We start from the raw sequence: 24640 nt of genomic DNA on the forward strand, positions 1-24640 counted from the left end.
CGAACGGCTTGAAGCGGTTCTGCAGTCCATACGGTCCGCCGGCCTCAGCCCGAAGCCGGAGAAGTGCCACTTTGGCTTCGCGGAACTACAGTGTCTTGGTCACGTCATCAGCCACGCAGGTGTCCGCCCGGTTCCTGAAAAAATTGCCGCCTTCGCACAGTTTCCCGTACCATCCGATAAAAAGACTGTCAGGCGCTTCCTCGGCCTCTGCGCCTATTACCGGCGGTTTATTGCAGACCTTGCTCGCATTGCGTCGCCGTTAACTCGCCTGACGAGAGGCGACGTTGCTTTTGTATGGGGCAACGAAGAGCAAAGTGCATTCAACGACTAGCGGCAAAATCTCCAGACAGCTCCAGTGCTTGCTCACTTTGATGAGATCGCTCCTACGTTGCTCCACGCTGATGCCAGAAATGTTGAGAAGTGCCTCGGAAGAAGGACGCCTATAGCTGTGGTCTCTTCATCTTCCTGTGTTTCGGACGTTTTTCGACATAAGAAGCTGTCAAAGGGCACAATTAACGTCATCCTCCGGGATGGGGGATAGGAATCCCAACCAAGCGTTTGACCCTGGTCGTCCACCACTGGCTGCATCGAAGACAAGGGACCGCACTGGCCCTTCCACTATCGCCCTTGAATCTTCCGACAGCTCAACGGTTGAAGAAATGGAATCGGACAACGATTTCACACTTGCCGTAGGTCGCCGTTTGAAGAGAAAACTCAGGAGGACATCAACAGACAGTGAATCGTTGCCCAGGCACTGTTAAGCAGTCATTCACTGTTGCTTACGTCCCTACCACAGCTACCGACGATCTGAATAGCTTGAACAGGCAGAGCTTAACAGAGTACTTTGAGTGAATTGCGCCAGGCCAAGTCAGCGAGATCAGAACTAACGCAAGGAGGAACATCCTCTCGGATGAAGGGAACAATTACTAGGAAACATCCCAGTGCGCTCCTTCTTTGCGTATGGAAAAGGAAACTCGACTGGCGTTATCTCTGACGTGGACAAAGAAATCGCAGGCACTAACCTCGAGAGGCTTTTGAATTTCACCGCACGAATAGTGCAGATTCACCGCTTCGGTCAGTCCCGTTCTATTAAAATAGTCTTTGACTCTGAAACATTACCTGACTACGTAGAAGTAGAATACGTAAGACAGCGTGTGCGCCCTTACGTGCCATAACTGGTGCAGTGTCGGAAGTGTTTCAAAATAAAACACGTAAGCGCAGCTTGCAAGGCCGGCGTAACATGCCAACGGTGTGGAGGGGCCCATCAAAATGATAGCTGCGATGCTACTGCCCTAAAATGTTCTAATTGCTCCGGTCAACATGAAGCGACATCAAAAGACTGCCAGAAAATCAAGGACGAAATTTGCGCCAGTTGCCTGGTGCCCCCGCCACCAGGCAACTGGCACCCTCCCCCCCCCCCCCCCCCCCCCCCCACCGTTACTATGCCACTGGCCGCAGCTAAGCGTCGAAAATGAGCCGAAGAGACCGAACTGCAAAAGCAACAACGCGAGGATTAGAGACGGCGCATTACCAAGTCTGGAGTAGGCTTTCGCTTTCACTTGTTGCAAGAGTGTAACATGCGGCCGATTTTTTTTAGGTAGTGACTACAGTGACGGGGCCCGGTACTTTAACATCAGCACTACAGTGAGCGGGTCCATCACCTTAACAACAACACTGTAGCGACGGGGCCGTCACTATAACGATGTCGGTATTGAGGGCGAGCATAGAGTTTATTGTAAGAAACTCTATGGGGGCAAGTACCTACGGAGTCGCCATCTGTCGGAAGCGCCTCGCTTGCGTAGTCTGAGGGATAACGCGGCACGCTCCGCATAGGTTTGGCTATCGGCGCTAAATAAACATACTACGCGGGAGCGCTCCTGGACATTTTTGCAAGTACTCTCGGAATGACAGAAGTATCTTACCTTTAACATAATAATCTTGGACAAACAGAAGGCACAGAATGGTTTACAGACGCTATCTCTTTACCTCGTACGGTAAGCTGGGACACTGCGCGCGGTCGCCGCGATCGATTCCCCCGAACTGGTTTCTTGCGTTAAAGGTAGGCAATCGCTGAGAGAAAAGTATGTGAAATATGTTCTTATAGTGGGCCGTCTGTGTAACCAAATGGAGCATAACAAAATGAAGCTTCAATACAGCGATCGCACGGGTTCGCGGTGACCGACTGCGCATCTGCATGCATGTTCGCGCACAATGTTTCGCTTTCGCTGCGAGCGCGTCTTCGCACCGTGCCGTGAGCTTTATGCCGCAGTATATGAGCATTTGACCTTACGCAAGCAACCATTGTTGCATGTACACTATCAGAGCTGTTCAAAAATAATTTCTATAGCTAGAGACTTCGACGTCTACGGCGACTTGTGATGTGCCGTCGCGACGATTCAGTGTTTTCTTTTTCTATTCTTCTAGAGTCTTCGAAGCTTCAATATCATGATTTCTCAAGTTGCATCGCACTGTATGTTTATCGGTCTTCTAAGCGAGCAATTACCCGCTGCTTCTTTTTCTTATCCAGTACAATATTCATTGTCTGGTGCTACACAAGGATCAACATATGCCATGCCTTTTCTTCTTTAATGTGATTTGTACTGTTCCCTTTCCATTCCAGTAAACTTTCTTTCTTTCTTTATTATTATAATCATAGGTGTTACAGTGCATACGCAGAAGACTGTTGGACTCAATAGTCGCATGTTAGTGGATGCATGGGTCCGGATGCGAAATATAATGCACATTCGGTAGAAGCATAAGGGGATCAATGCAGATGATGAATGCAACAGATGAATGCACATTAAAAACAGAAAGAAATTTTTTTACAGCATGCATAAAAATTATCACCAGTTACATAAATTATCAAACCCCGAAGAACAGAACGCCAAGCAAGAATACAGGCACCAAATCAGTGGTTTATAGCTAATAAATATGATCGTATGATTGTAATGCTTTGCCAAAATTTGGAGCTCTTTTTTTTTGAGGGTATGTTGTTCCATGCCTCCAAAGGCTATCAGGGGGATACAAGATTGGTGAAGAAGAAATTGAAGTCACCCCTGAGAGAGTTCCTTCAGCAGTTCTAGACCACAGAATTGAGATAGGTGAACTCCGGAACTATTTCACTGATGATGGGTGGGCCGCGCTCAATGCAACAATTACTCAGAAGCGTAATCATAGTTTGTGGACATGTAGTGCATGTCGGCAAAGGGTTCATGATAACGCTATTGAGTGTGACGCGTGCCTGAAGTGGCTGCACTTTAAATGTGCTTCTGTCACATCTACGCCAAGAAGTAAGGTGTGGTTTTGTCGGAATTGTTATGTGTCCAATTTTCGAAATATGCAAAGTTTTCTCTAATATGGACGTGTTCAGATTACGCTAATCAAAGTCCCATTACCATTTTTTTCAATAAAGCTTTTATGTGTGATGGGCGAATATGTTTACACAAAGGAATAACCCCCAGCTCTGCATGAAACGCTCTAGTTTTCTTGGGAAAACGTTTTATATGACAAGAAATGGAGCATGCTATGTTTACGATTTCGCAAAGTTCCAAGTCTGGGGCCCTCCTGCATGCACAATTTTCTTTTTGTCATGCTTGAGTATTTTCTCATGTAAGCCTAACAACTTGTACTGTTTCAAACACTATGCGTAACATTTATTTTGTTGTCTTCTTTTTCTGGGAAAACATGCTAAACATTTCTACACAAGCTACGCGCTACGAAGAAGCCACTTTCCAGCCCAACCTTCACGCAAGATGCATCGAGATTCGATCACTGATCGCTGAGAAAATATTCATGCGCAAAGAAAATGTATCGTGTATTCAGGAGGGCCCCAAACATGGAACTTAGCGAAAGTGCAAAAATGCTATTCTCCACCTTTTGTCATGTACGATCTTGGTCATGGGACCTCGATTACCCTTCTTATCTCAACATGTCCATATACATGTTCGTGTTTTTGTCATGTGTCACTGTGGTTAAAGAGCCGGGCCCCGTCTGTGTAGTGTAGATGTTAAAGTGCCGGGCCCCATCACTGTAGTGCAGATGGTAAAGTACCGGGCCCCGTCACTGTAGTCACTATCTTTATTTTATCCTGCTATATTAAATGGCTTGGCTAGTTTCCAGTATCTTGATGGAAGTGCTTTTAGCGCGAATAATACTGCACGAGGAAACATAGAGGACCCACTCCTCTTGTGTCCAGTCTGGTTCGCGTTAGAGAACTCGGATGAAGATGCCATACCAACCAACCCACATTGCTACTGTGATTTATAGCGGCATAAGAAGGATGTAATATCTATATATTTCATGGTCTTATTTTCGCCTACTCCAAGTCTCCCGTCGCTTCGTCTCTCATGTTACAACAGCGAGCAGCCGTAAAATGCGAAGATGTTTTTAACCAAGGAGCGCGCGATGGGTGCTGAGTGTGAAGGACATGTGCTGTGCGGATTACCTTGTGGGCGTTCTTACCGGCAGGGCCTGGTGCAGGCTGACTGGCAGCTGTGCAGCCAAAGCTGCCGCTTCATTTTGTCCGTGCACCGAACTGCGAGAGTAGAACGTACAGGACGTACACATGTGTAAGCAGAGAACAGCTTGGATCAATACCCTATGCTCGGTGCCAGAAATCTGTGGGATGCAAATTTAAGAATATTGACACGTGTACTTATCTTTATCGGGCGACCACGTTTCGCCGCTTAACACCTGTAATCGCGCAGCGCGCAACGCGCCTGAATGTATCCGAAGTTTCTGGAAAGTTATCGATGCTTCTACCCGGCTTTCTGTTGTCGCCGAACCTTGTGTTATCTGATTTCATCGCCTAACCCGAATGGTGTAGAACTTTGTGGAAGGCACGCGGGTCCGAACGATTAGTCTGGAACATTCGACGACTGCTCTATAAAAGCCGACGCGCTTGACCCGCTGATCAGATTTACGACGATCGCCGACTGTGTTCGCCGCTCTCGTTGTGCTTTAAGTGTAGCCTGTTTTGTGGGCACAGGTTCGCCCAATAAAAGCTAGTTTTTGCCTTTCACAGTATTGCTACTGTGTTCTTTGACGTCACGACCACATGACAATATCACTCAACACTCCGGGAGAGTCTGCATTGGTGAATCAATTATATCTTGCAGAACATAATGCATGACTAGCTTCTTGTTACTGGTGTTTTGCCACATTCTACTTCGGTCCTCGGCAAGTGCCGGCTCACTTTGAGGTGCCCCAGGCGAGCCACAGTGGCGTCTGCTTGACGTCACCCTCGTAGCGAGCTATAAAAGAGTAACAACCCTGGATTTGTCGTTAATCAGTAGCGGCGCATAATTTATGCACCAATAAATCTTGTCATCTCACTCACAGGTCCCTTCTTCACTATTCAGGGCGTTTCAGCTGCTTCGTGGCCACCATTTCCGTAGACCAGGGGTTGTATTCGGTAAGTGTCCACCTACTGGAAATGTCCATTTTCTCTGCCGCCGCAGTTCTGACTGAGTGGGCTGATGTACGCGTCAGAAGGAGACAGGCGCCCCTAGCCAATCAGCAGTTTAGCAATAGGCAAAATGGAGATGTCCACATGGTGCACACATAGTGAATACTACACCCCTTCCCCGTCCCAGGCGTAAGTTGCGAAAATGCAAACTGAGCATTGTTTACTCTTTTCTTAAAATAACAATACTATCGCGATGTCGTCGCCATCATCGTCATCCTCGCGTTCGCAGTCCAGTGGCGAGGATTTCTTGCAGGCGGGAGTCGCCACCGCATTAGGCGTGTACAGCCATTTTCTATTCGATGCACTACATAGGAGCTATTCGGAAATTGCGGCCGCTTTCAATGGTAAGATAAGACAAATCGATGTCGAAGGTCGTGACCTGCACGGGATTTTACAGTAGCGTTTGTAAATTCTCAACTCTTCGCATGTCCAAAATAATCTAAATTTTCATGACGCGAAAGACAAAAAGACGCTGTGGCGTATGATAGGTATACCAGCTAACTATACCCAGAGTTTGAAAATATGCCGATGCACTCTAAGACGACGCGACGAAATGAATGTTGCTGAATATTGTATGGAATAAGTTGCACAATATGTTGTTCTGCTCAATTACTCACAGTCAACATAAATGAACTAATTTCGGAAGCAACAAGGATAGGAAAAAAAATACATATGGAAAGTTGTAGAGTGCTTTGCAAAACGTCATATTAGACAGTTTCTAACCCTCTAAGATGCAGATCACAGTACCATGTATCGTCAAATTATTGAACCTAACAATTATCTTCTTCTGCAGGCTCATTTGACTACATTATCATCATGGTGTGACATGTGGCTAATGCAGATTAATGTTAATAAAACGAAGGTATTTCATTTCATTTCATTTCATTTTTATTCCTTAAAGACCCCGTAACGGGGTATTACATAAGGGGTGGGTTACACAGAAATAAGGAGAAACCATGTGTTAATCTATGGTGAAAGGTGATTGGTGACGCTTTCTATGAAGGTAGATGGACAAGGGATGGCAGCGGTGTCGCCCGGAAGGCCATTCCAGTCAGCAGCTGTACGAGGAAAAAATGACGTAGAAAAGGTAACGGTGCGTGCACGTGGGCGCGCGACTTGAAGAGGGTGACCAGTGCGGTTAGATATGCGTGTTGGTGGAACAATGTATGGCGGGATGCCCATCGAGCTATGAAAAAGTTTATAGAATAAAGAAAGACTGGCGATACGGCGGCGACATGAAAGAAGGGGTAAATTAGATTCTAATTTTAGTGATGACACACTCACATCATAAGAATACGAACGATGAATGAATCTAGTGGCACGGTTTTGAAGTGACTCAAGGGCGTCTTGAATATAAGCTTGTCGTGGGCTCCAAATTGGTGAAGCATATTCCAATTTTGTTCGCACGAGAGTTTTATAAGCTAGCAATTTTACGTTCTTAGGTGCGTTATGTAGATGACGTCGCAAAAATCCAAGTGTTTTATTTGCAGATGATATGACTTTAGTGACGTGCAAAGCCCAAGAAAGGTCATGGCAGAAAGTGACTCCCAGATACTTAAACGATTGAACTGCTTCGACCGGAACGCTGCTAATCGCATAAGAAAAAACAAGTGGAAAGCGGCGGCGGTTGAAAGATAAGGTTTTGCATTTGTGAGGGTTAAGTTCCATGAGCCAATCATCGCACCATTGCTTTACATGGTTAAGATCACTTTGAAGGGTTAATTGATCAGAGGCGTTGGCAACAGTGCGATAAATAACACAGTCATCGGCAAACATTCGGATATTACAAGATACATGAGTTGGTAGGTCGTTAATGTATATAAGGAATAAAAGCGGGCCAAGGACGGACCCTTGCGGAACGCCTGATGTTACTGGAAGGGAAGCAGAGGTAGCATTGTTCACAAAAACAGCCTGAGAGCGGTTATTTAAAAATTCACGGATCCAATTTATGATGTCGGGGTGAAGATTCAACAGTGAAAGTTTGAGTAGAAGGCGTTTATGGGGTACTTTGTCGAACGCTTTCGCGAAGTCCAGAAAAATGGCGTCAGTCTGAAAATTGCAGTCTAAGTTTGCATGTAAGTCGTGCGCAAACATGGCCAGTTGTGTTTCGCACGAAAAACCCCTGCGAAATCCATGCTGCGCAGGATTGAAGAAGTTATTCGAATCGAGAAAGTCCATGATATGTGTGTAAATGACATGCTCCATGATTTTGCACGGGATACTGGTTAAAGAAATGGGTCGGTAGTTTAGCGGTGATTCTCTGATACCTGACTTGAAGACTGGAATGACCTTTCCGTATTTCCAATCAGCAGGAAGCTGGCCCGTGGAAAGTGACTGTGAGTACAGTAAACACAAAAATGATGCAGAAATGTTTTGAGTGTTCCTTAGAAATTTTGAGTTAATGTTATCGATCCCGGCTGATGAAGATAGTTTAAGTTTGTTGATTATGGCAGAAATTCCAGATGCGACAAAGAAAATTGGCGGCATAACAGTTCCGAAGACATTGGAGTGTACAGGGGGTGGCATGTCGGTTTCTTTACTAAATACGGATGAAAATGCGGCGTTAAACATATTAGCACATTAAAAGTCAGTAGCCACTTCACCTGATTCTTTCGTAAGAGCGACAGTGGATGCGTGGTTTGGGTTTATAATCTGCCAGAATTTTCTTGGGTTGGTAGTCAGCATTTTCGGCAAGTCAGCGTGGAAAAAAGAATCTTTAGCGTTGCGAATTGCCGTTAGATATGTTTTTTCAGCTGAATAATATTTCAGCCAGGCGTTTTCATTATCCCGCAGCTTGGCGGAGCGGAAGAGGCGTTTTTTTTTTGTTTTCTAGTCTTTTAAGTGTTTTAGTAAACCATGGTTTTTGAGAGCAGGCACGGAAACTAAATTTAGGGATGAATTTGTCGACTAATATATCTATTTTATCCTTAAATAGCGTCCAGTTTTCATGCACTGAGCGATAATAGAAATTTTCTTGGAAAGTTGGAAGAAAATGATTTAGTTCGTTATTTATCGCGGTGTAATTTCCCTTGTCGTAGAGTCGTATGGTCTTTTTGGTGGTTTGTCGTTTTAGTGGAGTAATTATAAAGTCGGCTTGAACTACTTTGTGGTCACTTATTTCTGGCAAGTATGAGATGGATTTTATGGTTTCAGGGATACTGGTTAGTATTAAGTCTAATATGCTTTCACAATCTTGGGTTACACGGGTTGGTTTGGAAATGATTTGAGTAAGGTTAAAATTAAGGCAAACATTTATAAACTCAGTTGCCTCGCTGTGGCATCCTCCGTCAACAGTTAGGTTAGGCCAATCAATGTTTGGAAAGTTAAAGTCACCCAACAAGATTATATGTGTATTAGGGTGCTTGGTTGAAAGTTCACTTAGTACGGAATTAAGTTTGCCAGGGAATTCAGGGTTTCTTTGCGGGGGTCTGTAGCACACGCCTAGTAAAACGGATTGCGGTGTAGCTTGACATTTTATCCATAGTGTCTCGAGATCGGATGAAAGATTAATCAATGTGGATGGTAGTTCCTGGCTAACCGCTATGAGCACTCCTCCTCCCTTTCTGCCATCGCGGTCCTTGCGGAATACTTGAAAATTCGGCAAGTCAGCCAGGATCTCGTGATCAGTGACGTCACTATTAAGCCATGTTTCTGTTAATACGAGTAAGTTGCTGCTGGAGGATGAAACAAGATTAGAGACTAGTTCACGTTTTGAAATAAAGCTGCGAATATTCGTAAAAATTGCGGAAAGATATAGGGTAGTTTGCGGTGCTGATTGGGGTGTGCTTGAGGATAATTGACATCGTGGTGATTGCTACGTTAGTTCCTTTACTGTCTGGGAGGATTCATCAAATACGTAACGTTTTGAACCGATGAACAATGTTTTGAAGCTCAACTTGAATGCTGTAGATTTTGTTTTGGCGAAGGTTACTAGATGCTTTCGGGCATGCCGGACTGAGGGTGAGAAATCTTCACCAACGCTGTAATTTGTGTCTTTGAATTTCTTTCCTTCCGATAAAATTGACTGTTTGACTTTAAATGAGTTAAATTTTACGATCAAAGGCCGGACGCGATCAGGTGAATGGCGTCCAAGGCGGTGTGCGCGTTCTATATGTGAAGGATCGGTGGTTAGTTGAAGGTTTTCACTGATGTGACGAATGACTATTGCTTCAGAATCAGCGAAGGATTCTTTAGGATTCGGATCATGAATGCCATAAAATATAAGATTGTTTCGGCGCGAGTGGTTTTCGCTGTCGTCTATACGGGATTCAAGGTCATGATACTGGCGGGTTATTTTAGCGCTTAAAGTTTTGAGTTCATCTAATTCAGTGCGCATGCTTGAGAGCCGACTGTAATGTGCTTCAAGATCGGTCAAACGCTTGCATATGTCAGTTAATGTTACGTCCGTAGATAGCAGGTGATCTTTAACAGTCTGAAGTTCGGAGATTAGTTTGGTTTGGCCTGCGGACACATTTCTTAGTTCAGCGAGCACAGAATCTAGCGTGGGTCCCGGGTTAGTTTCAATATCCCCTGCCAAAAGTATTAAAGAACGGATCACTTGCGAACATTCGACAATAATAACAACGCAGCACTGCGGGCTCGGCAGCTGTACTAAGAAGTAATTGCTTGATTTTTTACAAAACAGAACCTGCGAGTTACCAACCTGCATGGTAAAGATGAATGGATTAGTAGACTGTGCTTTCACACAGCTACCGAGCCCACAGAGTATTGAAACGGCGCTCTAAATTATCACTTCTTTATAATATCAACAATGCTGCCATTGAGCCGGTAAATGAGTTCAAATACCTAAGCGTCATCAAGTCAACTAACTTCAAATGGAATCAGCACATAGAATATATTACCAGCAAGGCGAGTAAAACACTAGGACTAGGTTTTGGCACTAGGTTTTAGGCAGTGGCAGTTGCGGTGGTGTGAACAGCATATTAATTCCCCTGCAATCAGTTCCCAGGCTGATTTCTCCGTGCTTCTGTGGTTAACATCACGTGCGCCCAAATACACTGCGCAGCGCCACCTAGTGTGGGACTCCTTACGACCGGTTGCGTATGCGTGGTCTGCTCCCGGGACAAACTATGAAGAACCGCTGCAAGGCACCAGTCTTCATTTGGCAGCGGAAGTAGCGGTCGTCTGAACAGCGTCTAATTCTCCTGTAATCTGTTCGCAGGCTGATTTCTGCGTGCTTCTGTGCCTATCAACACGTGCACCCAAATACACAGCGCAGCGCCACCTAGTGTGGGGCTCGGCACGACCGGCTCCATCTGCATGGTCTGCGCCTGGGAGAAACTATAAAGAACAGCTGCAAGGCACCAGTTTTCATTAGGCACTAGCAGTTGCGGCGGGCTGAACAGCGTCTAGTTCTCCTACAATCTGTTCCCAGGCTGATTTCTGCATGCTTCTGCGGCTATCATCACGTGCACCCAAATCAATTGCGCAGCGCCATCTAGTGTGGGGCTCCTCACGACCGACTGCGTTTGCATGGTCTGCTTCCGGGTCAAACTATAAAGAACCGCTGCAAGGCACCAGTCTTCATTTAACAGCGGAAGTAGCGGTGGTCTGAACAGCGTCTAATTATCCTGCAATCTGTTCCCATCCTGATATTTACGTGCTTCTGTGCCTATCATCACGTTCGCCCAAATCAATTGCGCAGTACCACCTATTGTGGGTCTCGTGACGACCGACTGCGTTTGCATGGTCTGCTCCCGGGTTAAACTATAAAGAACCGCTGCAAGGCACCAGTTTTCATTTGACCTTCTTGAACGCATCGGTGTTTCATTTTGGCTACATGTTGGTCGCTTGGCGGTCTGTTTATTTCGCGTTTGTTTTTTGACACGAACTTGTTCCCCCCTTTGCCGCACGTATACACTTTAAAGAAAAATAAAACCGTCGCTTTAATTTGGCTTTGGTACGAGCAAGTTCGTGGCGCGAAACTCTTTGGACGCGGTGCGAGCAAAGCCGGGATTCGGAAACCTTTTATGCCTATTATATTGCTTTTCGCATTTCGTGGGTGTTAAGAGCGGTGGTTCGGCCGCGTCATCAAGGGGCTTCTGTTATCAATGTGATCAGTCGGCCTTGAGAGACGGATGACAAGTGTGACGTAAAAATGCGACGAAGAAATAGCTGTGAATTCCCGAAACCTTCTGTTGGTGCTCATTCCTTACCATTATCCAGGGGATGCGCTCTCTCTTCGGGCTTGCGACTGGCAACGCTGGCAATGCAGTTGCTTTCAGTCCTCGCAGTTTAGGGCGCTCCTTTATGATGCGGGTGCGAGAGCACTCACGTGGTATTTTTTGTATATTTCGCGAGGTTTCTTTGCCAACCGGAAAAAATTGTGCGAAATTAGTACGTCGCTGAAAACACCGCAGTTAGACGTCATTTGGGAGTGCCTACAAATGCCTTGTTGACACTTTGGAGAAAAGACGGGGAATGCGGGAGATGAAAATTCAAGATGATGAGCAAAACGTGAACAAGGTGAATGCAGGAGCCAACGTTTCGACAAGTGGACTTGTCTTCTTCAAGGCGAGATAGATGGAGAGATAGAGAGAGATAGGCCTTGAAGAAGACAAGTCCACTTGTCGAAACGCTGGCTCCTGCATTAACCTTGTTCACGTTTTGCTCATCGTTGTTGACAGTTTGAAATTTAGGACAGTACTTCTCGAGTTGCATAACTAAGTGCAATTACCGAATTAAATCTAATTAACGAAAGAATTACTGGCGGCTGTTCCGACTGTACTTGAAACAATATGCACTAGGGTTTCTTCGAGTAACGCAACTGCATTTTTGTCTTGGGACATGTTATCTGGGGAACACTGTATAATTCACTCAGTAAGCGAAATGACGCCTAGCCGGATTCCCTCAAAATCAGAATCAACACCATTCATGCGCAGAAACGCCTGTACTCCTACTCACAGAAAAAGGAAGAGAGAGAGATAGGCTGCTGTTTTGTCGGAAAGTCGGAGCAGTTCTAATGATAGTCAAGTATACGACAACTACACGAAAGAAGATTACACCACTGCCATGACTCGTGCTGACAAATTGAACTGTCCCCTACTATGAGGTCTTGTATACTCGTATGCTCATATAACGCCATCAAGAAATATATATATATATATATATATATATATATATATGTTGACCCGTGGACTTGTTTATCTTTTTTCGGGTGAGCGCTTTTTACCGTCTGCCAAATGTTATCGCATGCGCGGGACGCGCCCGCATGTATCGGAAGTTCCTCGAATTGTCGCCGAAGCATTTGTAATTTGATTGCATGGGGGACGAGAATTGCGCAGAACTTTCTGGAAGATACGCGGGCACCACCGATTACTCTGGAACCTTTATGACTCGTGCATAAAAGCAGACGCTCTTGACCGGCAGATGAGATTTGCGACGATCGCCGACTGTGTTCGCTGCCGGCGTTGTTATTTTACTGTAGCTTGCTTTTGAGGGCGCAGGTTGGCTGAATGAAACGATAGTTTCGTCAATCACAGTTTTGCTGCCCTCTTCACGATTACCGTATATATATATATATATATATATATATATATATATATATATATATATATATATATATATATATATACACACACGAGGTCTGTTAGAAAAGTATCCAACTTTTTGCCGAATAAAAAGAACGCATAAATGGAACGTTGGCAACTTTATCACCGTCAAGGTAGTCTTCTTGGGACTGCACACACTTCTCACAGCGGTGCTGCCATTGTTCGAAGCATTCCGAGACGGCCTCTTTCGGAATAGAGTTTTGCTCAGCTGTCTTTGCAGCCCTAATGTCCTCTCTTGTCTCAAATTGCGCTCTTTCGATGGCCTCGCGATGTTGGGAAGCAGCCAGAAGTCGCAGGGGGCCATATCAGGAGAGTAAGGAGCCTGTTGAACTACAGGAGTCTGGTGTTTTGCCAAGAAAGTCTGAATCAAGTGCAAGGAATCTGCAGGAGCATTGTCGTGATGGATGCATCAATTTTCTGTTGACCACAACTCCGGTCTCTTGCGCCGCACAGCATCACGTAGGCGGCGAAGGACATTCCTGTATTACTATTTGGTGATTGTTTGACCCTGTGGTGCGTACTCATGGTGTATCACACCACGGGATTCAAATAAAGCAGTCAGCATTACTTTGACGTTGCTGCGCACTTGGCGGGCCTTCCTTGGCCTTGGTGACGTGGAATGCTTCCATTGTGACGACTGGGATTTGGTTTCCGGGGCGTACCCGTACACCCAAGACTCGTCACCAGTGATTATGGTATTCATGAAGTTAGCGTCACTGTTTGTGGAATCCAGCATGTCCTGTGAGACTTGAACACGAAGTTGCTTTTGCTCCACTGTGAGAAGCTTCCTCACGAATTTCGCCGCAACTCTCTTCATGGCCAAATCTTCGGTTATAATGGGATGTGCAGAAAAAGTGCTGATGCCCACCTCTTCCGCAATTTTTCGGATAGTCACACGATAGTCCCGCATCACCACAGCGCTCACTTCGGCAATGGCCTGGTCATTTCGGCATGTTGAAGGCCGACCGAAGCGTGGGTCGCTCTCCACCAATGTGCGGCCTTCTTTAAACTGGTTGAACCACTTCTTAATCTATGTGCTGCTCATAGCATCGTCACCAAAAGCCATCTGAATCTTCCGAATGATTTCCGCTTGGCTGTCGCGCAGTTTCTTGCAAAAATTTGATGCAGCACTGCTGCTCCAGTCAGTCCGCCATTTTCCTTGCAATAAAAAAACCGACAAGAGCACTGCGCACTACGTGACTCAAACGCTGCGTCCCAGCGACAGACGCTTTCGGCAGGCTTGAAAAAATTCGCGCATGCGCACGAAGGTTCAAGGTCAGCTGATGCAAGCGCGCTTGTTTCATATCCATCAGGTGTTCGCAAAAAAATAAAGTCGGATACTTTTCTAACATACCTCGTGTATATATTTATATATAAATATATGGGGTTGTGGAAGCTGGTCGGGCCCAGCCCGCCCTTCTCCCCATCCCGCTGGAAAAATGAAAACTCTCCACCTATGGATACCGTAATGCACTCATCCATGCTTAGAAAAGATTACAATGATGTTTAGCGAACAGAAAACGCGGGTGGACTCCACAGGGTTGCAAGTTGGTCACAGGCTGCTTAGTGGCAGGCGACGTCAAGCGTCCACGGTGTGACAGGCTCTCGCCTATCTCCCTCTTCTGTGCTCACGCACGCAACGAGCTTCCCTTTCTTCTTTTGTCCGCAGATTAACGAACTCAGTCAATAATTGTACTCACGGTGATCGATGTACTCGCAGATAGGGCCGTGGCGCCTGTGTTTCACCGAGTACAGCTTGGAGAAGCAGCTACAGTGTTGTTGCCAGTTGTCCGCAATGCACTTGCTGCTGCACTCCTGAGAAATCGAGCAGAAAAATGGATCACTTGTTTATTATGTTTGGTTTTACCTGCAGCTAAATAGCAGAAATGCGCGCAACAGTATTGTATGCATGTAAAAGGGTTTTTTTTTTCGCATCTCAGCACAGACAAAAATGTCACTTCTACCGAAGAGTGAAGCAGTGACCGCGATTGCAAGGTACGGCGTTGAGCTTTAGGTTCCGCATCCGCGGAATGGCCTTGTGTGCCAGACACAGCGCGGCGCTGATGGCAATGGCGCTGGACTCGACGAGGCCAAAAGGCGGAACGGTGTCGCTATAGGTCGGTTTCTCTGCAGCGATTCGTAGGGTAGCCAACCAGACGTTATTCTGGTTAACCTCCCTGCCTTCTGCTTTTCTCTTTCCCCCCAGAAGTTCCACGTGACTGCGCTTGGCAAATGGCAACGGAGCGGCACGTGGAAAACAGAAGCGCAGCTCTGGCTCCCTGCGGGAGCCGTTACAGTTAACTTTATTCTTAACTAGCGAGGCGCTCCACCACGTGCGCGGCGGAAGCCGCGCCAACTAGATAAGCTGCCGAAACCACGCGACCACCTGGTCTGGTTTGCCTTTCCAGGTCGAAGCTGAGAGCAGCTCTGAGTGGTGGCTCAGCGCTCTTAAAGAACCTGTCCAATGAAAGGCGCGCCGCAAGAGCGCTCTGGAACGCCCGTCAACACCAAGCCGAATGTGCCTATAGAGTAGAGTGACTGATTTGCACAGCGGGCACGCACCTCGGACTGGACGACGCCGTCTGCGTAGCTGTACTCGCCGCTCTTGCTGTCGTACTGGCTGCACATTGTCTCGTATGGGGGTGGCAGGGACAGCACCTCTTCCTACGCACAGCGTCACACACGTGCGATAAAGCGGAGGAACACATTGAGCTCATTTCTAGCACGTAACCTGTATTTGCAGCGTTTGCGTATGTACCATGTTCTCCACACAGTTTTCGATGAGTGATTCGCTATTTTAAAGCCACATAAGTCTCGTTCGCTCCATCCGTGTTGTACACCGTCTGGGCAACCCGCGCGCTGACGCAACTGCCATGCGATTGTGACATCTCAGACGCCCCAGGTCACATTGATAGCGGACACACTGAGTTGAATACCTCGGCGACAACGTCTAGTAGCAACAAAATTAAATTTGAAACCAAGGGTTTGAGGCATGCCGTCTTGTCGGGAAGAGGCATGATGTAAGAAAAGGAATGATGGCCACGAACATTAAATTAGGGTCTACAGTTGAGGTGGTAATGCGGGCTTGCGATGATCCAATATCAGTAGACGTACAGTACGCTGCGGACGAGGACAAAAATGTGACAGGACACAGTCAGCACTAGCACAAGCAACAGTCTAGTTTAAAACTCGTCGACGTCTTCATATCAGGCAAAGGGTTCACAGCGCATTTTAGCCCAGGTTATTACTCACGTGTATCGCTATTGAATTTAATTTCTTTAGCAGATAATGAAATCGGTACTGTGCGGATACATTCCTTCCTCACGTTAACAGGTTTCCAGTTCTTCATTTTTTGTGCAGTCAAGCAACATGGGCTCACATGCAAAATTCTTGCAGTGCGTTCATACACGTTCCTGCGGTTAAGCCCGGAATACATGGAGCGTTTTTGACGCGATTTTCGCCCCACGGCGCCGATTTGACGCCCGGCGTCGAGAAAAACGCCCGCCGCCGCCGATCAGGACCGGCTAGATTCTGACGCGGCGCGCACGCGTCTGACCCTACCGGAAGTGCCTGTCGGAGTCACTTCCGTCTGTTTTCGGCGGGAGCGGCCAGCCGTCTCACCGTTCCTTGCCGTCCCTTGAACACTTCGCGCGCGTGCGCTGGTCAGCACCATGGCTACGTCGGCGAAAGTATACCAGGTAATGTGTATAGACATATTAGTGGGGTATTTATTGCATAATTTATTATTTATAACATAAGCAAACAACATATAAGCATTGTTCGTTCATTTAGTGGTAGCCAAAACATTTTTGCCTTGTCTGGCCACACTGCGGCGGCGTTCCCTGCGGCGGCCAAGCACCCCATTCATTGCTCGCCATATATTCGTGCTCGCGCAGTCTTACAATTTATGCAGCGGCCTCTCTGCCCCGCGACAAACGATATCGATATGCTCTAGACTACATCGTCGACACAGTCTAATCGTGCCCACTGCCTGTCCTCGGAGACAAGCAATACTGCTCGAATTCGGGTGGTATTCGTGACTTTGACGCGAACGTGCTGGTGATCGTTAAGCCATATAAGAGTCGCTACGGCACACGCACCTGGAATGCGGAGATGAGGTATCTCTCGCCGTAGGTGAATATAAACGGGTTCAACATGCCGGCCGTGAAGAGTCCCTGTTCGTGCAGCAGCGCCGAGAGCGGCGCCACCTCCTCCTCCTCGTCGCTGCGCTCACGCTGCACCGCCAGCGACAGCTCCAAGCCTGCGACACCGAAGGCTTTGTTGTTGGAAGTTGCGTGGCTGAGCGGCTATGATGTTGTGCTGCTAAGCACAACGTCACGGAACCAAATCTGGGACTCAGCCGGCTGCATTTCGATAGGAGCGAAATGCCAAAAGGCCCGTGTCTTGTGTATCGGGGCCAGTTTTGTATCGGAACGCACCTTTTCCTTGTGTACGCGTTCTTTTATTTCGCTGGTACTCCCTTTTTCTGGTTCATCATGCACCAACTGGCCCAAGAGCTTGCGCTAATGCTCCACTTTGTCTCCTTTCGTTAATACGCTCCCGGCGTGGGCGCCCCAACGCGCGTTGAACATTTGCAAGTAAGCGTGCTTCCGTCTTTCGCAAAGCCTTCCTCTTAGCACAAGCGTAACACGAATTTACTATTCTTAAGTATAACAACTTCAGTAATAACTTTGCTTTTATTTTCATTGTTAGACTATAATGTGGCTTTTGCCGACACATTACACAGTTCGCTTTCCTATCGAAGTAACTTTTACTCCCTCCGAAGGGCAGTTTTCAAAGACTACGGAACAGTGATGTACAGCTTGTAACACATCAGATACACAGCTACGGCCACGGCATGACTTAGCAGAAGCTCCTGCATGTTTTCAACACAAATTAAATATAATTGCCTCAAGCACGTGAGATCTGTGTGCCTACACTTAGAGGGTGCACACAAATGTTTATTGAGGGTACTGAAGAAACGAACATAGTTTATCTTGAGAAAATTCTTCCTTTAGCCTGCAGAAACCAATTCTGTTGAAATTACGAAAAACTGTGATTCAAGGTAAACTAAGAAAAAATCGTTTTTCCTCATTTAACCATTGCCATAGTCTCTGTCCAAAAGAATTGTCCCTAGAAAAAAATACAAATTGACGTTTTCTTTAAAGGTATATTTTAGACTAATGTTCTCAATAGGACCTCCATTGAAACTATATTTAATGAAGTCAGTTATAAATTCATTGTGCCGAGGTGTTTCGACATCCTAATGACTACATTCAATAAGCAGTGAAGCTCAATTTAGTGTTCTTTAATACTTCATTAAAACTCAATAGATGCCTAGTATAAACTGAAATTCTGGTAGAGGACAGCTTGTGAGATTTCTCACATGAGCTTTTAGGCGCTATCATTCCCTATGATATATCAGAATTTCAGCTCAGGCACACATTCGTGAAACGTGTTTGTGCAAAATATGCACCTGCAGGAAAACACGCGGAAGGCAGGAGATGGAAATTCAAGACGATGGGCAAAACTAGAACAAGGTAAGCATTTTTCTCGTTTTGCTGATATCTACCTATAGGCCTTCGAGCTCCTAGTGGGAGTCGGTGGGAGTGGGCTTGTGGCACTTACGATATTTCCATGGCTCGCTGCAAGACCAGTAGGAATAGGAACGGTTATCGTCACGTTCCGATGAGAGGTGGAAAGTGAAACACATCGCCTTCCAATTTGACGTGTATGTGAGCCGCCACCTGAAAGCCGAGAAAACCAAGAAAATCGCTCTGTGTAGGCGGCACTTCCCACAAGAAACTCAGCGTATGCATTACTAAAAAACTGGCACCTTTGCCCGACAGGCGAAGCATCGATTGCGATAGCAAATTAGTAGTCAGCTATACGAAGCGAATATAGTTGTTTTATCTGCCGTATAAGCTTGCAAACGTTGACGTGTTAACTAAATTAACAAGCATGGTGTCACACGCGAGTAAGCAAACATGAACACATCTCACTCGATGACCCCGGGAACTCACTGTCGAAACGCTGCAATGAGGAAGCGCGGCAGCAGCAGCGAGTGAATTTCGTGCTGCCTTTTGCTTCAACGCGAAGTAAGCGGCGAAAACAGAGCCCGCACGAAGCTACCAGCACTCGGCGCGCATTCTGTCCCTTCGCAGATCGCTTTCAATATAGGGCGCGCGCCATATGCAGCAGCCGCCGTAATAAAACGTCCCCCTCTCTCCTCCCGATGCCTTGCGTACGATGGAAGATGGCGCGCTTCCATCCCGCTTTCCTCCCTTGCGCACGCGAGATTGAGACTCCATCGTCGGTGCATCCTCCCACGCTTTCTGTCGCAGGTGCAGTATAGAGCGCGCAGCGGCGATGTTATCGCCATTGGACTTGATACGGAACATCACGGCGACGGCATAAATGCGCTTGGAGTGTCCATATCCTCGTGAGTTCCAGCTATGGAAATTTGTCCAATATATTGCACATCAAATACTGCGCCACCTTGCCATCTGCGGCGTATTTTCCCCCGTAAAAACCAGTCCAATATTTTGGACACCTGCTAGCGCCATCTATGAAGTTTTGTCGAAGTTGTTAAAGGAGACGACATGGCGGCGTTAGGCGGAGTGGCGTTTCCGGCGACCGCTGGAGAAGTAAGTGGTGTTTATAGTATTTTTGACCGTTTTAACGTGATATGTAGGATTACCTGCAAAAATAATGATAGAGGGAGTATGCTGAGTGAAATAGTTTAGTTGCATGTACGCCGAGATGAAGTGGATAACGTCCCAAGAAGCAAGGTCGAATGCATGATACGAAAGGCTTTCGTGCCATGCCGTGGGCCATGGACATTACAGAAATTATAAGCACCTTTCATCTTTTTTTTTTTCATTCTTTGTTGTCTACACATCATGTCTTGAAAGTTTCAGGAAAATCTGTGAACTTAAAGCTAATCCGGAAGTCAGGAGGATGTAATTGCTATCGCAGTAATAACTAATATCTGTGTAGTCAGAACTGTTTGAGGTGAACAGCACACTGGGTGTTTCAGCTAAATACACTATGGAAAAAAAAAAAAAACATCTTTTTATCTGAGAAAAATCAAGTAGACACTTTACACGGTCGAGTTCAGCAGCCGACAGTTTTTTCTGCTGATGATATTCAGTTAGTTTTTTTTATATTATTTATGCTAAATCGTGAATTACTGACCAGGCTATCAGGGTGTGAGTTAAAGAGTTGTGAACAAGGGTCAGAAACATAAAGGTGGGATGCTTTCAGCTCGGCAATATTTGCGTGCTTATTGTTGTAGGTAACATGCAGTCACCTAGAAATAATACATTGAATACTTACGCCCACAGAAGAAGCGGCAGAAAGAAACAGGAAAACTCTTGGAGTTTCTTCTTGCAGTGGCTGAATCACTCGTTGAACGGGGCCACACGAATGAAAATGCGGGCAGCGACAGCGAAACCGAGTGGGTAACGCCATCGAAGCGCGCTCGTGAAGTAGAGTATAGCTACGCCTGTTTAATTAAAACAAACGCGCTGAACCAGGAAGCCCGGGAGATCTGAACAATCCCGCGTCACTCACACCCGCCCGAACTAGACAGCAGCCGCCAGAAATAGGCTTGGTGAGAGCTGCCAAAAGATGTTATGGCGTCAAACTGCACGCCTTTGTTTCCACGAGGCGCGAGCAGCTATCGGCGCTCGTCCCGTGCCACCACTCCACCATCAGAGCAACGCGAACTGTTTCGGGCGACTGGAAAAGGGGTGGCTGTCGAACCAATGTCTTTAAAGAAGAACAGATTTCTTTCGTTTTTTGGACAGTTTTCGTTGCAAATCGGGCGCTGGTTTGTGGTCAGACTCGGCAAGAAAAATGTTCGTTAGTTCGTTCTCCCTCTCTCTCTCTCTCTCTGTGGTTCGCACTCTCGTATTTTTCGTTCTGAGCCGTGCTCACTAAGGGGTTGCTAAAAGCAGCGCCTCTTCGTCTTCACAATCACTCTCGCTCTCTCTCGTTCATGCTTTCGTTCGTTCGTTCGTTCGTTCGTTCGTTCGTTCGTTCGTTCGTTCGTTCGTTCGGGCAGGCTATTCGCGTAGATTGACAATCATCGCCAAGGGTTTATGCGCATTTTTTCTTTTATTGTGAGCACCTTCCAGCAAACGTGTTAGCCTCAAAGTCAGTGAGCCTTTCTTTGGCGTCCTTCTCTGTCGGTTTCATGCCGTGGTAACTTGCAAAAATATGCGGATCCCAAGGACTGCGATAATTGGTGGAAGCGAAGCTTCTTCGGTGCAGATATTAAACTTGATGCGTTAATACTGAATATGTTGATGTTATGTGATGTTTAAATAAAGTTGTTACTATGATACGTCATGTTTACGTTGTTTAGATGTTCTGTCGACGCCATGAACGTTATGGGATTGTTTCTATTTAATTAATACTGGAGTATGAGTTGGAGTACTTTATTTATTTCTTTAACAAAGCGAATGATTTTCACTGCTGCACATTGAAGCTTGTCGCATCCCGGACGGCTTCTAGAACGCTTTCGACACCGAAATACTGTCAGTCTCGCGGCGCAGGTAGCATTGAAAAAGTGATTGCATGCATGTTGAGAAATATAGGCCGTAATCGTTGACGTTGCACGCCATGTACACCACTTGCAAAAATATAATCAATTGCACCTCTCAATGGATGTGATAGCAAAGGCCCATTGCCTTCGCATTGAACAGTACGAACCACGTACAAGACGGAAGCTCACAGAATGGAGCCTTTCAGTGATAAATAGTAGTCGAACAGAAGGAATGGAGGAGGGGGAGGGAGTGAGCTACGCGTACATAAAAAAAAACGGCCATCTTGGCCGAAGCACTGACTGCGATAGCAACGTTTAAAATTTGGCTTGAACTTCTTGGAGGGTGTGCGCGAGGCCGACTAACGCAAACGCCACATACGCGGATGGGCCAAATTTCTGGCGCGCTTGAAAGCTTTAACGCGCTATGTAATGATATTGCACAGGCGTCGTCACACCGCCCGCACTGAGCCACACCAGTATAATGACATAATTTTCAGGTTTGAGCACTGATATTGTTTGCAGTTTTAATATTTTAGTCTAGAAGATGTAAGATAAAATACATTCGCTGTGAATGTTGTGTTTCATACTTGTTTGTGGGTTGCCATTATCAAAATTCCGAGCCCGGCCACGGCGGCCGCATTTCGATGGGGGCGAAATGCGAAAACACCCGTGTACTTAGATTAAGGTGCACGTTAAAGAACCCCAGGTGGTCAAAATTTCTGGAGTCCACCACTACGGCCTGCCTCATAATCAGAAAGTGGTTTTGGCATGTAAAACCCCATATTTAATGAAAATTCCCAGGAATAATTTAGTCGAGAACGTAAGACCTGGTATGAACAGCTTTAGTTATTGAATAGTGTAGCAAGACAGAGAGAGAGAGAGAAAGCACGGACAGCGAAGGCAGGGAGGTCAACCAGAAGAGCATCCGGTTTGCTACCCTACACTGGGGGTGGGGAAAGGGGAATAGAAAGAGGAAAAGGGCAGAAAGTGAGTACTGAGTGCGTGTGGGTGGGACACTATGCACAGGGACACTATAAACGGTCTCTTAAGCCGGTGAACTTCAAGTATTGCACTAATGCACGATTCGCTTTTCGTGCCAGTGACGGGTGTGGCCACGGTCCGAGTATCTTTGACTCGGTGAACGGTATTAAGTCCAGTCGGTGTAAAGTTTCCCGCAGAGAGAGGCGTTGCATATCGTAGCGGGGGCAGGTACACAAGGCCATTCCCAAACGATAGGAGTATGAGTTCGTGAATGCTACTCCCAGCCACAGACGGTACAGCAAGGTTGCTTCGCCGCGGGAGAGGCTAGATGGTAGTTGTAGCCGTAGCGTGGGGTGCAGCTTAAATAATCGGTAATTGAAGGCACTTGTAGTCCAGAGATATTGCGACTTATTGCGTGCATGTAGGCGAAGTTCCCTGGCAGCGTCCGACCTCGTCAAAGGTATTGAACGTGTCTTGGTATCTTCGTGGGCACACCGGGCAGCGTATTTTCATCCGCTAGCAGCTACAACGGGGCGTGCCACTTTTGACGGAGCTCGACGTTTCTGCGCAGGCGCGAGTAAGAGCGGGCGCGAGAGAGAAAATCTGGGGGCTTTTGCTCCTTGAATATATGACTCAGCCTAGGCACTACGGAGGAGGTTTCTTAGATTGCGTTGTATTCGTTTGTCCCCTGACATGCCGGCATTGCGGAGTTCGGTCGAGTTGGTTTATACGCTCCGCCGCTGGCTGCACGCGCGGTGAGGCAGTGGGCGCGGACGCCGCTTGGTGATCGCTGTGTCTGAAGGGACAATGTTCTGACTGGTGTTTTATAAGTCACGGGTCGAATTTTTCGTCGCGACGATAGATCGGATTTTTTACAAGCACTGCTCCAGGAGGGCACATGTAACCGGCAAACGGAGGCCTCAGGAGAGCACCTGAGGTTATATTAAAGCAGGCGGCGCAGGATCTCCGGGGCACCCAAGCGGTAGCGGGGGGATCAAAGCTGGAAGCCGGGCGGCCCGTGGGTTGGGGCCGCAGAGGCCGAAGCGTGCCTGGGGGTGTTCGCATAAAACATTGGCTGTCCGCGATAGCGGACAGCCGATCTTATACTCCCCTGGCACGCGCAGGCCTCTGCGAGCCCCAACCCACGGACCAGTCCGGCTTCTAGCTTTGATATCCCCGTTGCCGCTTTGGTGTCCTGGAGGCGCCGCCAATAATGCGAAATAATGACACGTTGTTTTCATTAGTAAAAACATGATCGATTAAATATGATTGCGTCGAGCCGCCAACTTGCGATGCTAAGTTCAGCACAACCGCGACTTCTGCCGGCACGGCGCGCCTAGGGACAAGCGCATACACCGCGCCCCAAGGGACTCCTCCGTAGTACCTAGGCAGAGTCGTATTTTCAAGAATCAAAACTCCCCACATTTCCTCTCTCGCACCCGCTCTCACTCGCGCATGCGCGCAAACGTCCGTCGTCTCCGCAAGTTCCACGCCCCGTTGTACCTACGAGCAGTTGGAAATACGCCACCGGGCAGCCTTGTCAGCTAGGTTGTTGCCGACGATGCCACAGTGAGCAGGAATCCATTGAAATATGATAGTGTGCCCTCTTTCCAGAGCATGGTTGCACTTCCCTGATGTCAGATGTCATCTGCTCGTAAGTTCTGTGACGTAATGCAGACTTGATCCTGTGAAGGGCTGCCTTAGAGTCACAAAATACGACCCATTTCTCTGTTGGCTCTTCGCTGACGTACATCGTAGCCCATGGAGAGCTGCAAGCTCCGCCGATGTAGATGTAGTCGTATGCGTCAATTTAAATTTAACTATAACCCTCTTGGGTGGAACGACGAATGCGGCGGTTGAGCTGGTACGGGAGGTCGAACCATCGGTATATATATGTATGTGGTCATGGTACGTCTGGTGCAGTAATAGGAGCGTAAGTTGCTTCAGAGCCGGCGATGGATGATCGGCCTTTTTTGTAATTACAGGAATAGCAAAATTCACTTGAGGCTGTCATAGGCACCACAGGGGAGATGAAGGCCTCGTCGACCGTGTAAAATGTGACGGCATGCA

The 24640-nt window shown here is 47.0% G+C and overlaps 1 protein-coding gene across 1 annotated transcript in view; it reads right to left on the bottom strand.

The window, feature by feature from the left end:
• The window catches only part of LOC126524711 (uncharacterized), a 313342-nt gene that overhangs the window by 85954 nt on the left and 202748 nt on the right, over positions 1-24640 (bottom strand). The window contains exons 11-15 of the mRNA XM_050172996.3: positions 18667-18785; positions 17139-17299; positions 15601-15702; positions 14739-14853; positions 4462-4534 (exon numbers count right to left, since the gene is read on the bottom strand). Coding sequence (XP_050028953.2) covers positions 4462-4534; positions 14739-14853; positions 15601-15702; positions 17139-17299; positions 18667-18785 — 570 coding nt within the window. The remainder of the gene's footprint in view (positions 1-4461; positions 4535-14738; positions 14854-15600; positions 15703-17138; positions 17300-18666; positions 18786-24640) is intronic.

This window comes from Dermacentor andersoni, chromosome 3 (assembly GCF_023375885.2).
Source record: "Dermacentor andersoni chromosome 3, qqDerAnde1_hic_scaffold, whole genome shotgun sequence".
Taxonomy (NCBI): domain Eukaryota; kingdom Metazoa; phylum Arthropoda; class Arachnida; order Ixodida; family Ixodidae; genus Dermacentor; species Dermacentor andersoni.